At 42.5% G+C, this 13,439-nt stretch overlaps 1 protein-coding gene across 1 annotated transcript in view; it reads left to right on the forward strand.

Annotated features, from left to right (window-relative positions):
- Window positions 1-1,221: 1,221 nt before the first annotated feature.
- The window catches only part of MYCT1 (MYC target 1), a 30,393-nt gene continuing 18,175 nt past the window's right edge, over window positions 1,222-13,439 (forward strand). Inside the window, 1 exon segment of the mRNA XM_064169254.1 lies at window positions 1,222-1,471. Within this exon segment, the coding sequence (XP_064025324.1) occupies window positions 1,222-1,471 (250 nt within the window).

Here is a 13,439-nt window from a genome sequence, read left to right on the forward strand (position 1 = left end):
AATTGTAATTGAACTTCTTACTTTAGCAATGTATTTGACAACTCTTCCTCTGCATTCCCCTGCCCACATCAGTCAGAAGTGGCAATGTGTTATACTTGCTAGTATAATGAGTAGTGATGAGTGGTTTTGTTCATGAGGGTACCTTAAGGTATGATGATTTTGTTTTCAGGAAAGGATGCTTCTCAACAGGAAAAAATGAAAGAACTAATGGGGTTACCAAAAAAACCAAAGCCCAACAAACTCTTGCAGTACTCAGAAGTGAAGAAACAAAGTTAGTCTGGTTTTGAAATAATAAGACAAGTTTTATCAATGAGCTTTTTGGTAAAGATTACATTTTAATTATAACATGTCAGGATATTCCACATTAAAACAATGGCAGATCTAAATCTTAAGATTGAAATGTTCCTAAGTTTGAGGTGTTCATTGTGAAAAAACAATGTGGATGATTCTGTGTTGTTGGAATCTTTTACAATAAGCAAAACAACTTTTCTGAGAAGAGAGGTTTGACATTTACCGAAGAATGTTTATGGACATCCATTATCTGCAATATATTTAAGAGGAAAAGAGGTAAGATCATGTCCTACCACTTTTATTGCAGAAAAGAACATATTTTATTGACTCCCACATATTCTCCATTACCTTTGGTGCTGCATCATTAAATATCTTGGCTATTTTCTTCAATAAGTGTTTTATTATTGCTATTTGTTGTGTTTAGCAGCAGCAGCTACGCATTCCAACAGGGAATTAACACTACATTATTGTATTACTGTCCAAACAATTACCTCAAAGTTTGTTTGTGTTCCAGGGAAATCGTCTTCTAGAATGGGGTGTGAGAAGGAAAAGAATTGGGAAAGGAAATTTGATGTACACTCATTAAAATACTAATGCCTCCTGTCAGGCCCAGCTAGTTCCTCAACCTAGCCAAGGAACAATGATGAACACTTAGCAATTTTCATACCTAAATTAATATACTAATGGAATAGTGTTTATTGAAAGTCTTTTTGACAAACTTCTTCCTCACTGAAAATTCCCCCTGAAAAAAAGTGCTTTAGAGTGTTTAAAGAATCATTGAAGGAAAGAGAAAGGAATTTTCATCTCTATCTCTGCATGTTTGGGGGTTTGAAAAGTTTCAGGGAAGGAGGAGATTTGGTATTGTTCTGAGTCAGTTTGCTCTGGCTGAGGAAATGACGAGAAGGAAACTGTTTCCCTGTCTCGGGAACCATGTGGTGTTCCAAGATAAGGCAAGCACTTGCTAATTTGAGTCCACAAGCAGGAAATGTGAGACATCCATTTCCTTTCAGGCAAGCAGCACAGTTCTCTGGCAGCACAAAAGCATCGCTTCCACTGCTAAATCTCAAGCGTTCAGAAACCTGTTGCTCTTCTGTGGATATACCATTCTAGATTTGTTATTTGGATGTTATGGATACAAACAGTACTTACTCTCCAATCACATGGCCACCAAAGTTCTGGGGTAAGAATTTTGTTTCTTTTTCTACAGTATTGTTGAAGTAGATGCTGAGATTTGCTGATGATTTCCCAAAAAACTACATCTAGACACGTTCAGGCCTCGTGCGGGAAGCAAAACATCGTGGACAGATTTTGTATTTCTTGCAGTGCAAAAGCTTGTTTTCCAAATGTTTCTTTGACAAACTTTTATCATGTGTTTAAACTAATGAAGAGCGCTGGAACTGCCAGGGCAGAATTGATCAGTTGGCAAAATTCGTTACTGAAGTCAGTTGAAAAGATGCCTATTGACTGCAGTATGTTACAGCTCAGGTAGACACTCTCAACCGTTTAATAGATGTACCTACACAGCAGACATGATCTGCTTCATCCTCTGCTGGAAAAGAGAGAGGAGAAATGAAATGTGTCACAACCCTTCGAATAAACTCTTACTCCCCCAGAACGAAAACCAAAAGCTCTGTCGCCTGTTGCGGTGCCTCACAATCAGGTTGTCTTTGTTTCATTTTCCTCAGCGCGTATTTTGATCGCTATCCATTTCTCTCACCTAAGCCTGGGACGAGCCCATTGACTGAAACACAGTGTGAGGAGAAAGTATTTGTTTCTTGAAATTCAGTCAAGGTAATTAGAATCGGTGCCTTGATCCTAAAAGATTCTGTGCAACAGCTGTGGAGAACCTTTCTCTGCTGTTTGCTGTGTTTAATCCTAACACATGCTAGCATTTAGCACCGGAGTGAATCGTGTGGCCCCTTTTGTCTCTTATGTGTTGCTGCAAATGAGCAATGTCCCCTCCAAGAAACTGAATTAAATGTACTAATATACATTAACAAACCAGGACTTTCATTGCCAAGCGTCCTAGGGAAAGAGTGCAAAATATCTATATGAGAAGATTTAAAGAAGTTCCTCCACCTCCTTAGCACAAGAAATGATCTGTTGAATGTCATCCACATTTCTTGAAGTGACACATATTTTTCTACTGGGAAACCATGAGCAACTCACTTCATTTTTGTGTCTTGGGCTAAAGAGTAGGATAATAACACTGGTGTAGCTGAGAAAAAAATTACTGCTGTTACTGTTTCAGAGTTTCTTGTTGTCTGGGGGTTGTCTGTTGGACTCTGAAGAACAACTATGTACACTTTTGTAGAGTGGAACCTCATGTAATTCTAAAATGGCTCTTTCAGACCGAAAATGAGAGTACTTTCAACATGTTCTTTAAGAATCTTTATGTAAAAGATGCTGTCCCTCACTACTTCATATTTGCTTTTATTCCAAGGTAAATTATTGCTTCACTGTCATGGGAACATGCACAAGAAAGAGTAGTTACATGGAACTCTAAAGGATTTTTAAACCATACTGTTCAGACGGTGGGCAAGAAGTGAGCATTCAAATTCCACAGTATAATGCATGGAGGTACCTGGGCCCACTGGTGCTGCTGCTACTCTGAAGGACATCCTTCAGAGTACCACTCCACTGAAGGATATGCATGAGCTGTCTTATGGCTGGAAATGCCAGCATCTCCTTACACCAGACTGCCCAGCTGCTTTGCCAGGGACTGGTACCATACCCAGCACTGGTCATCTCCCATCTGACAAGAGATGAACCACACAGCTTGGGGTTTCATGTGGAGATTTTATGGTCCTGAGAAGCGAAGAAGTCTTGTGGGGTTTTAATTTAGAAGTGTTAATCACATTTCCTCTTCCTTTCCTGTAGGTATATGATGGGTAGATTAGGGGGGGACACATATTATGCAGCCTGTGCAAGGAAATGATGACTAACACAAGTCCAATGTGAGGAAACTTCACTTAAAATGATGGAAGTGTATTTTCTGACATCCTTGGAGATACATGACCTGAGGTGAAAATAAAACTACATATAATAAATATAAATAGAATTGAGTTCTCTATTAAATGCAAGTAACAGTACTTGAAAATGTGTTTTTTCCTGACACGGCTTATAGGCTGTTTACTGCTTCCCTAAGCCTCCTACCATGTAGTGCTGTGCATGTGAATACACTACCAAGACATAGTTCTTTTTCCAGGCATGTGTGACTCCTACTCAGCAGATCCCATGGACTCAAGTCAAAGTATAAACTTCAACATGTGTGCTAAGATTTGCTAGGAAGGACTAACATGGGGGAGTGGGGGGTGGGGGAAATGCTGTAAAAACTGTTAATACATAATGATGTTTAATTTCTTATAATTTTGTAAACCATCTATTGTCTAGTAACAGGTCCTCTACTGTGGAGAATATGTAGGCATCCTGTTTTCTAAAGCTGTCCAGTTTCCAATGGTAATGTGATGCAAGAGCATCTTAAAAGTGACTGTAAGAATTCACAGCAGTGAACAAACTGAACTGTCCTCTGCTGGTTTACGTATGAGCACAGATAAATCTTTCCACAGCTGCTCCAGGATAGTGAAAGTGTGCATGAATGAAGCTGTGCAGACAAAATCATGGTATGCACACCTTCATATGTCACTGCCCAAGTGATCTAAATTCTATCTGTATATTCATGCAATAATACTTTATAGAAGCATATATCACACTTCTTTGCAAGCTTGGTGTACAGTCAGTGGCAGCCTGGAAAGTCAATAGCACACTTAGCTGCAGATATTACAGAAGTTCTTTTAAATTCAGTCTTCACTATTGTCATTCTGACCTGTCTGAAATGCTAAATTATTCAGCAGAGGAAAGCAGAAGTAAAACAATAGTTGGGCTAGTCTAAAATCAGTTCTGCTGGAAAACAAGTGAAAAAGGAGTATTAAACTTCCCTTCTGGTTTGAATTTATGAGTTTCATGGTAGAGCTTCTGCCTCTGTCATCAGATACCCTCTTTGTAAGGTGTCACATGCACAACATCAGGATTCTGATTCTCACTTTGCTAGAGCTGTTCCCTGTTACAGATGTTGTGAAGAGTCTCTGTAAACACTGCACCTATTTCAGACAAGTTGTCTGAGCTACTGCAAGGATGCAGGATCCCATCTCTTTCAGGTGCCAGCTTCTATAAAGCCATGTAATCTCTGTTCACCCTACTTTGTAGTAGGAATCTGTAAAATGGCAGAGGTTTAAAAAAGGAAGCACTTAAAGTCAGCCTCTGCTGAACTTCAGCACTGTGGGTATGACAGGGGACTGTAGACAGCTTCAAGAAGAGATTTGGCAATACATGACTGAGAAATCTAGGGTTTGGTGCCCATCTATCAGCTACTAATCTCATTTTTTACTTTTTTAATATAGTCCTTATTGAGTTAATTTTGATTTGTAAGTCAACAGTGGGATAAAAGATGTTTCCATTTTAACCAAGAGTACATTTCTTGTAATTCCTAAAAGCATTTCAGTTGTGTGCAATTAAATACAGTAAATGGCTTCAAGATAATCCTATTTCTCCAGTGCAGATGGTAATATGCTTTCAGATCAGGAAATTTAATTTAAATAGTACATTGATCAATATGACAGCAGAAGAACAAAGATGTCTAAGCAGATATTAATCAACATGAACTCATGAACTTGACTTCACTCTAGTGGTACGTATCCGTTTAAAAATGCAACACTACAACTTAACACCTTAGAAACATTGACAACTTTCATGAATCAGGATGCAGTGTGTCATTTGTCCAGTGTGTGAAAACAATGCCACATATCAGCTGGCTTCCAGCATTTTAATATTGCCAAATCCCTGGCACTAATACTTCAAACTTTGTCACTCGCTTTAAAAGTTACAAATGTAATGTAGAGTACTCATGGTGTTGAAGATGTCAAATTTTGCATTGTCTCTCCCTCAACCCACTGATCTTCTCCTCAATAAAATGTGTTTGTATTCTTGCAAAGTCAGGCTACACACTTTGCTAGAAAAGGTGGTCATTAGGGGTGGGCATAATTTAATGTCTGGCACTGCTGTGGTATCATATAACTGGCGCAGCAAGAGTGGTTGTTAAGGATTTTGTGTTACGCTCTTTATAAACTGAAAAGGTACTTGTGAGGAGCAGCAATGACATGAGTAGTAACAGCTGTCAAACACAGGAACGTTCAACCTAGGCAGGCATGGGACCTGATTTCTCTTCTGGAAACCTTCATGGGTGGTGACCATGACAGAGTAGAAAGAACAGGCAGCAAATGCAGTCCAGTTCTCTGCCACTGAGCAAAGAAGTATCTGCCACCTGTGTGGTGACTAGGTTAACTTTGTTGGCTTCCACTCTGGTGACTCTCATATTTCCACTGGGTAGCCTCTTCTTAGAATCATAGAATCATAGAATCATAGAATCATAGAATCAACCAGGTTGGAAGAGACCTCCAAGATCATCCAGTCCAACCTATCACCCTGCCCTATCCAATCAACTAGACCATGGCACTAAGTGCCTCATCCAGTCTTTTCTTGAAGACCCCCAGGGATGGTGCCTCCACCACCTCCCTGGGCAGCCCATTCCAATGCCAATCACTCTCTCTGTGAAGAACTTCTTCCTAATATCCAGCCTAGACCTACCCTGGCACAACTTGAGACTGTGTCCCCTTGTTCTATTGCTGGTTGCCTGGAAGAAGAGGCCACCCCCCACCTGGCTACAATGCCCCTTCAGGTAGTTGTAGACAGCAATAAGATCACCCCTGAGCCTCCTCTTCTCCAGGCTAAACACCCCCAGCTCCCTCAACCTCTCCTCATAGGATTTGTGCTCCAGGCCCCTCAACAGCTTTGTTGCCCTTCCCTGGACATGTTCCAGCACCTCAACATCTCTCTTGAATTGAGGGGCCTAGAACTGGACACAGTACTCAAGGTGTGGCCTGAGCAGTGCTGAGTACAGGGGAAGAATAACCTCCCTTGTCCTACTGGCCACACTGTTCCTGATGCAGGCCAGGATGCCATTGGCTCTCTTGGCCACCTGGGCACACTGCTGGCTCATCTTCAGCTTACTATCTACCAGTATCTCCAGGTCCCTTTCCTCCTGGCTGCTCTCCAGCCACTCAGTCCCCAGCCTGTAGTGCTGCTTGGGGTTGTTGCGGCCAAAGTGCAGAACCCTGCACTTGGCCTTGTTAAATCTCATCCCATTGGTCTCTGCCCACCCATCCAGCCTGTCCAGGTCCCTTTGCAGGGCTCTCCTACCTTCCAACAGCTTCACAGCTGCTCCTAGCTTGTTGTCATCTGCAAACTTACTGATGCTGGACTCAATGCCCTCGTCCAGATCATCAATGAAGATATTGAACAGGACTGGGCCCAGTACTGATTCTTATTCCCTTTTCTCCTTTTCACACACTTTGCACCCTTCCAGTCTAACTTTAGCAGCAGCAAATGAAGACTCCATGAGCTGCCTCAGCTATCCTACTAGAGATGTGGACACACAAAGATCACAACTTGGAGCCAGTGCATGATGGCAGATATGACAATGGTAGCTTCTAACAAGCTACTGCTCGTCCTAGTTTGATGGCTAGAAAAAGATTGTTATAAACAAGAGTACTGCAGAGAATCTTTATCCTGATGCTTTGGGTATTGCTAACAAGGCAGAGGACTTCATTAAGCTGAAGGTGCAATTCCTTTGCTGAAAGATAGGAGGAAGTGAAAGTGTGACACAGAACAAACTAGAAAGAAAGCAAGACAAAATTTGAGCCTTAAATTCAAGTGCAGTATTAGTACCTCAAGGAGATACCTCTCAGATTGCTACTTTTCTTCTCTTTCATTCTCTTTTCTGTTTTCAGATTTTCACCCTAATATGCATGTTCTTCCTGGTATTTTAATTCATGACAATCAGCCAGAATAGACCAAGGTGATCAAAAACACCACAACTGGGATTTTTTCTTGCAGTTGATTTCTTTTCTGTCATGTCTATGTGTTTTAGAAAACCCCAGCAGTTTTAGAAGTGTGATCCTTGACAGCAGTCACACATCATAAGGAGCTCATAGCACAAGCAATAAACGTCTCTGCAGGAGACAGAATCTCTTTTTGCAGAGTCTTTGGGTTATATCACTGCTGCCTGCAAAAGTTTGGAAATGGGGTGTGAACAAGTGAGTTTGTTTGGAAACCACTCTGCTAGAATCATGTCTTGGGTTAAAATGCAGGTTCCCAGAGACTCTAATAAATTTAATAGACCCAATGACAATTTATAGAATTTATAGAGTGCCCTCCCCTCTTCCCCCTCCTTTTCCCAAAAGACAGGGAGAGAGAGAAAGGTAGGGACACCCAAATAAATCAATCTCACTCGATTTGGAAGTTAAAAAGGAAAAGTTTAACAATAACTTAGAAAAGGTATTGGAGGTAGGGGAGTTTACAAAGGATAAGGAAGGGAAAACAGCAAAATACAAAAAGGGATGGATACAACCCGAGCAATGTGATGGTGTCTCTGCCTCGTGGCTGCCACGTGGTGTGCTGGTATGCAGCGTGTGTGTGGGTCAAGAGGGAGCCAAGGCAAAAGAGGATGAGGAGCAGGAAGTGCTCCTCTTTTATACCACAGGAAGTGGGGGCAGTGGGCTAACCATCACCTGGAGTGTGGCCCACCCCTGGGGAGGGGTCAAGACCCCTAGGGTCAGGTTCAGGGTTACTCCCCCAGGAGTGTTAACCCTATACAAATTGGACAACTGCAGACTTTGTAGGCTTCTGTTGTTGGAAGCAGCCCCAGTGGAAGGACAGAGAGAGAGAGGCCAAATGCTTTCTTCCAATATCATGATGCAGTCCCACTCTAATGTTTTGTGGAGTAATTCTTTCCAGTGCTTATCCAAAGAAGTAGGATGCTGTCCTCTTCAGAAAACAGAAACTCTAAATGAAGGCACAGCCATCGAATGCACAGGTACGAGTAGTGTCATCACTCGAAGCACCACCCTGTGCTTTTGATGACTAGGTAGGCAGTTCTCCAGTCGTAGTCCTACAAGGCACAACAGATGAAAAGTGTTTTCCAGCGAGTACTGACTGGCAATTTTGAATTTCTTGAACTTTGTTTCCTTTTGTTTTATGTTTAGTTAAGACAATATAAAACCAACAGATTATGAACCTAATATGAACAAAAATTAAAAGGAAGCCAAATTCATCAGTGCATGGTGAGCGAGAGGGAAAGAAGCAGAATGGTCCCAGCAAATGTTACCAGAGGAAGGGATGATCCATATTGATTTGCTGAAGTCAAACTGATCTGAGAGAATATATCTGAGTTCTTTGGTGTCCCCCATGTCGTAAGTAGCTGCAGTGTTCACCTTAAGTCTGACTCTCCCCATCTAACATACACTAGCTAGTCGTATACAGGGACACTTTGCATGCTCAAGCTTCCTGGAGTGCTTTGTAGTGCACTACTTTAACATGTCTGTTTGCTTAACAGTTCAATTTCAGAGTAGTTTCTGGTTCGTCAGGGATACTGATCCATCATTCAGGACCTGCAACTTAGGGCTTTACCTCCTGCTGGGTGGTATTAAAGGACTGAAATAATTGAACAGACTTCTGTCTCAGTCATGACGAAGTTAATGAGAAGCCAACTGTATGTGAACAAACTCTACTTCCAGCTCTCCACCTGTCTTTTCCAATCAGATAAATGTCTCATACTTCAAAGTTTGTTATTATAGATTTTTTAGAGTCCTGCTAGTTCTTCATTGTTTATCTAACCTTCCACCTTCTGACTAACATCTTCTCTTGTACTTATTTGAGCTGGAGCCTTTAAAAAATTCAAAAGCTATGTATCACCAAAGTTACTTTCCATACCCTTAAGACTTCCAGTAATAAAAAGCTTTTCTTTCATTCCCATTTCACAGCCAGGTATATCTACTGATAGTTTTGAAGAGCATATGATGCCTTCACTGATTGGTTCTAGCATTTGTCAGCTGCATGTGCATTGTGACAACTCAATATAAAAATAGGCTAACACTTAAAATAATAAATAGCAAGGAGGGATGAAATTCCAGGTTTACCTGGAAGACTCAGACTTCATGCAGAAGAGAAATCTGGTGGAAAAAAATGCAGCCTTTATCCCAGTTTCTTAGGCTAGAAGATATTGACCAGATTGACTAATCAGAGCACTATTATGCTAAAATACGTGCAAAATATCTACACTCCTCAAGTCTAGTTGTGTGGGTGTCATGAGTGCATAATATGAGCTGTAGTGCAGAAAGAAATAGAGTAAGTTTGTACTCTTTGTGCCAGCCTGCTATGGACAGACTGTGCCCCTGGGGCTGCAGATTTCCCCACCTCTATCAAATAATGAATCTACAAGCGTGTCTGCCTTAGTGGCTGGGTGGCTGTGTTGAGTAGAGGCAATGGTGACATTAAGCCTCCTCCTCCTACTCCTCCCACAAGGAACCTGTGAATGCCACGCACAACTTTTATCGACTTCAGAATGTGTTTAGACTCCTGAGGCACAGATCCTTTAGGATCTGGAGGAAAAGATGTTGATTCTTTCCAAATTCACGGAGAACCTAGAAATGTTTTGTTTTCCTATGGCTGACTGGATCTTAGAGCAGACTTGGCTCCCAGAAGATTTGTGAAAATAAGCATGCTGGGAATCAGATTGGAGTAGGATTTCTGGAAGGTAAGGCAGATGGTTCCCCCATATTTCAGTTCCCTATCTGAAAACCAGAGAGTATTTCCCTGTGCTGCTTCGTGGGAATGTTTGCAAGAGAAAGATGATGAGGTAAAATGTGACAGAGTCAGACAGAAAGACAGTTCCCATTTTGCTTTCTGTACACACACTGACAGGTACACTGATCTGAGGAGAGAGCAGGCATACAAGTGGATATAAATTACACATTTAAAAGCAGTGTGAAAGAGAGCGAGATCTTCACAGCAATGTGACATCCTTGAAATGTTTCCCTAAATCTAGTTCACCTACAAGTTCTCTTTCCTGCTAACCACAGATTTAATAGTGAAGCCACATTTGCAGATCACTTAACCAAAGGTTCACTTGAATGAGTTGAATGAGCAGCTTCTTTTTTCTTGTTCTTTTCATTCTGATGAAGAATAATTGCAATATTTCTGCCTGGTGAATCTGCAGAAAGCGAGACTGTGAAAATCCTTTATAGCTCAGCAGAATTTTTAGGACAGGGACCAATTTTGGTTTAGTCTATTGTAAGTGTCTCACACACTGGGACCTCAGACAGACCCTGAGATACAGAAAAATACAGGGAAAGAACTGAAAAATGGCCACACCATTAAAACTCAGCTTCGGCTTTATAGGAATCAAGAGAGACTTTTTTTTCCTCCCCTCTTGGTGAAGGCTGTAGGGTTGTGCATCCTCCCAGGCCCAACATTAACTTTTGCTGCATGGCTTAGAATCATAGAATCAGCCAGGTTGGAAGAGATCTCCAAGATCATCCAGTCTAACCTATCACCCAGCCCTAGCCAATCAAGTAGACCGTGGCACTAAGAGCAACAGCAATTTCCCCTGCCCAGCTAATTGCAATCTCTTTTTTGAATCTCCTCCAGATGAGATACTGCTCTGTATGAAAATGCTGTAACAGATAGGTAGAAAATGCCACCTAACACAGTTACTTTGCAAGAGCTCAAGAAGTCAGAAGCTAATTGAAATTTTCCCTGTAGTTTTTAATAATGATAGAAGCAGACAGGGGACTGTTGCAGCAAAGGAGACCCAGACCTTTCCATTGCCTGAACCTGTTAAGAACACTAAAATAAAAGGGATTATGGTCCTATCTGGTCAAGGTCACTAGAACATCTTGTTTCCAGCTCCTCTGACTGGAATATGAGCTGATTTGGGATGTCACAAGCCAGCAGCAGAACAGCCTGGGCCAGTGACTCAAGCAGAACACAGCTTTCATATAAATAGTGCTAATGGCAACAAAGTTGTGGGTTTAACTGAAGGAAAAGGGAGCATGTGATGGTGAGACATAAGCAATGGCAGCAACTGTTTGAACGTTGGCCCTTCACTGGCAGATGAGAGCAGTGCATCTCAGTCTTCTGTAACACACAATATCCCTGTCTCTTTCTCTAAGGCCTCCAGAAATAGCCTGTTAAGAGTCAGGGCTAAGCTGGCCTTTATGAAATGGCTGATAATTCCCTTTAACTCCTTTTGCTTCTCAGAGGGAAAGAGAAGAGGGCTAAGGCAGGCACCAGGGAAGTCCCCAGACTAGACTCAGCTGCAAACTGGAACCACACTCAGGAGCTGAATTCAGGAGCTGAATTCAAGAATGTGTAGAATGGATTTGAGGCAGAAGAACAGAAGAGCAGAGTCTTCCTTGGGTGTTGGCCACTGAGGAGAGTTTAAACTTGTGATCCTTCATCTTTATACCAAATAGGACTTATATGGAATGCCCCTTGTTGGTCAGTTTAGGCTTATGTCCTGGTAAGGCATAAATCCTGCCAGGCCGGGTTAGCCCTTGCTCTCCTCCTCCTGTTGCGGGGAATCCTGGAAGCTGAGTCAGATGAGCAAAGCCTTGAGGGCTAGGGGCTTAGCACCATGTGTCTGGTGTCTTGTGCTGCCCTTCAACCTGCCTGCGTGGTCAAATGAGACACGAAGCTTTGAATTCACTGGCCAGAACAATGGTGCTAGTGCCTATCGGCCAGTTTGATTTTCAAACTGAAGTGTTTGAAGGGGGGTGATTTAGAAACCGTGCCTTTCTGCATTCAGCCTTTTTACACTGAGCCTCTCTGCCATTCGTGCCTCGTTAAACAGGAATCGAGGTGGCCACTGCATGCAGCTTGCACTAGCAGCTCAGCAGCATCTCCTTCGTCTGCCTGCAATATTTTGTATTTTATCCCTGGATGGTTATTGCAAGTTTGAAAGTGTTTTCGCTACAGGAGACTTACTCAGGGGCCAAAAGCATCATGAGCGCATCTGCTGCAGTGAATGCCAAGACTCCGTAAGCATGGTTAGAATTTGTCCTGGTTTTGTGTTACTATTTTCCAAATTTTCATTGTTTAAACTGTTTAATTCTGTGCAATTGCTTCCTGGCAACCATAGATCCAAAGAATCTCAGGGAATATATCCGAATTTGGAATATTAATAATACAAATTAATATTCATACATAACTTGATATTCATAATTAAAAACGTGCTGTTGATTTCCAATACAGTTTACCTGGCTTATCTGCTCCTCCCTGCATTTGATGTCTTTTACTCTCTGCACCCCCAACCTGATACACAAGAATCACCAGTGACCTTGGTTTCTATGGGAGCAAGTATAATCAAGAGCCCTTCTGCAGAGCAATCCTTGGTAGGAACTGTAAACAAGCATTATCACTTCTCAGAGCAGATGCTGTCTGCAGAAAATGCACTGTTAATTTCAGAGAGTGCAGTCACTTAGAAGAGATTGAGCTGAAAATGAAAATCACTGAACAGAGTTAATTCTGTTCTAGGTCAAATCAGAGCATGTTCTTATACCAAACCAGAAATACATCTATGACTTGTGATGTGACCAAAAAGGAAGGCATTGCTCAGCTTCCTCCTCTCCACTTCAGGATACACCATGTCTCTGTTCCCCCTTAGTAGTGTTTGAGAAGGGCTAATGCAGCTGTGCAGATGGATTTCTTGTGCACATGGCAGTACTGTTTGCTGAAGCAGCTGTGTCTGCCTGCCTCGTTGTATCACAGTATCACAGTATCATCAGGATTGGAAGAGACCTCACAGATCATCAAGTCCAACCCTTTACCACAGAGCTCAAGGCCAGACCATGGCACCAAGTGCCACGTCCAACCTTGCCTTGAACAGCCCCAGGGACGGTGACTCCACCACCTCCCCGGGCAGCCCATTCCAGTGTCCAATGACTCTCTCAGTGAAGAACTTTCTCCTCACCTCCAGCCTAAATTTCCCCTGGTGCAGCCTGAGGCTGTGTCCTCTCGTTCTGGTGCTGGCCACCTGAGAGAAGAGAGCAACCTCCTCCTGGCCACAACCACCCCTCAGGTAGTTGTAGACAGCAATAAGGTCACCCCTGAGCCTCCTCTTCTCCAGGCTAACCAACCCCAGCTCCCTCAGCCTCTCCTCGTAGGGCTGTGCTCAAGGCCTCTCCCCAGCCTCGTCGCCCTTCTCTGGACACGCTCAAGCATCTCAATGTCCCTCCTAAACTGGGGGGCCCAGA

This window comes from Pogoniulus pusillus, chromosome 31 (assembly GCF_015220805.1).
Source record: "Pogoniulus pusillus isolate bPogPus1 chromosome 31, bPogPus1.pri, whole genome shotgun sequence".
NCBI classification, from domain to species: Eukaryota; Metazoa; Chordata; class Aves; order Piciformes; family Lybiidae; genus Pogoniulus; species Pogoniulus pusillus.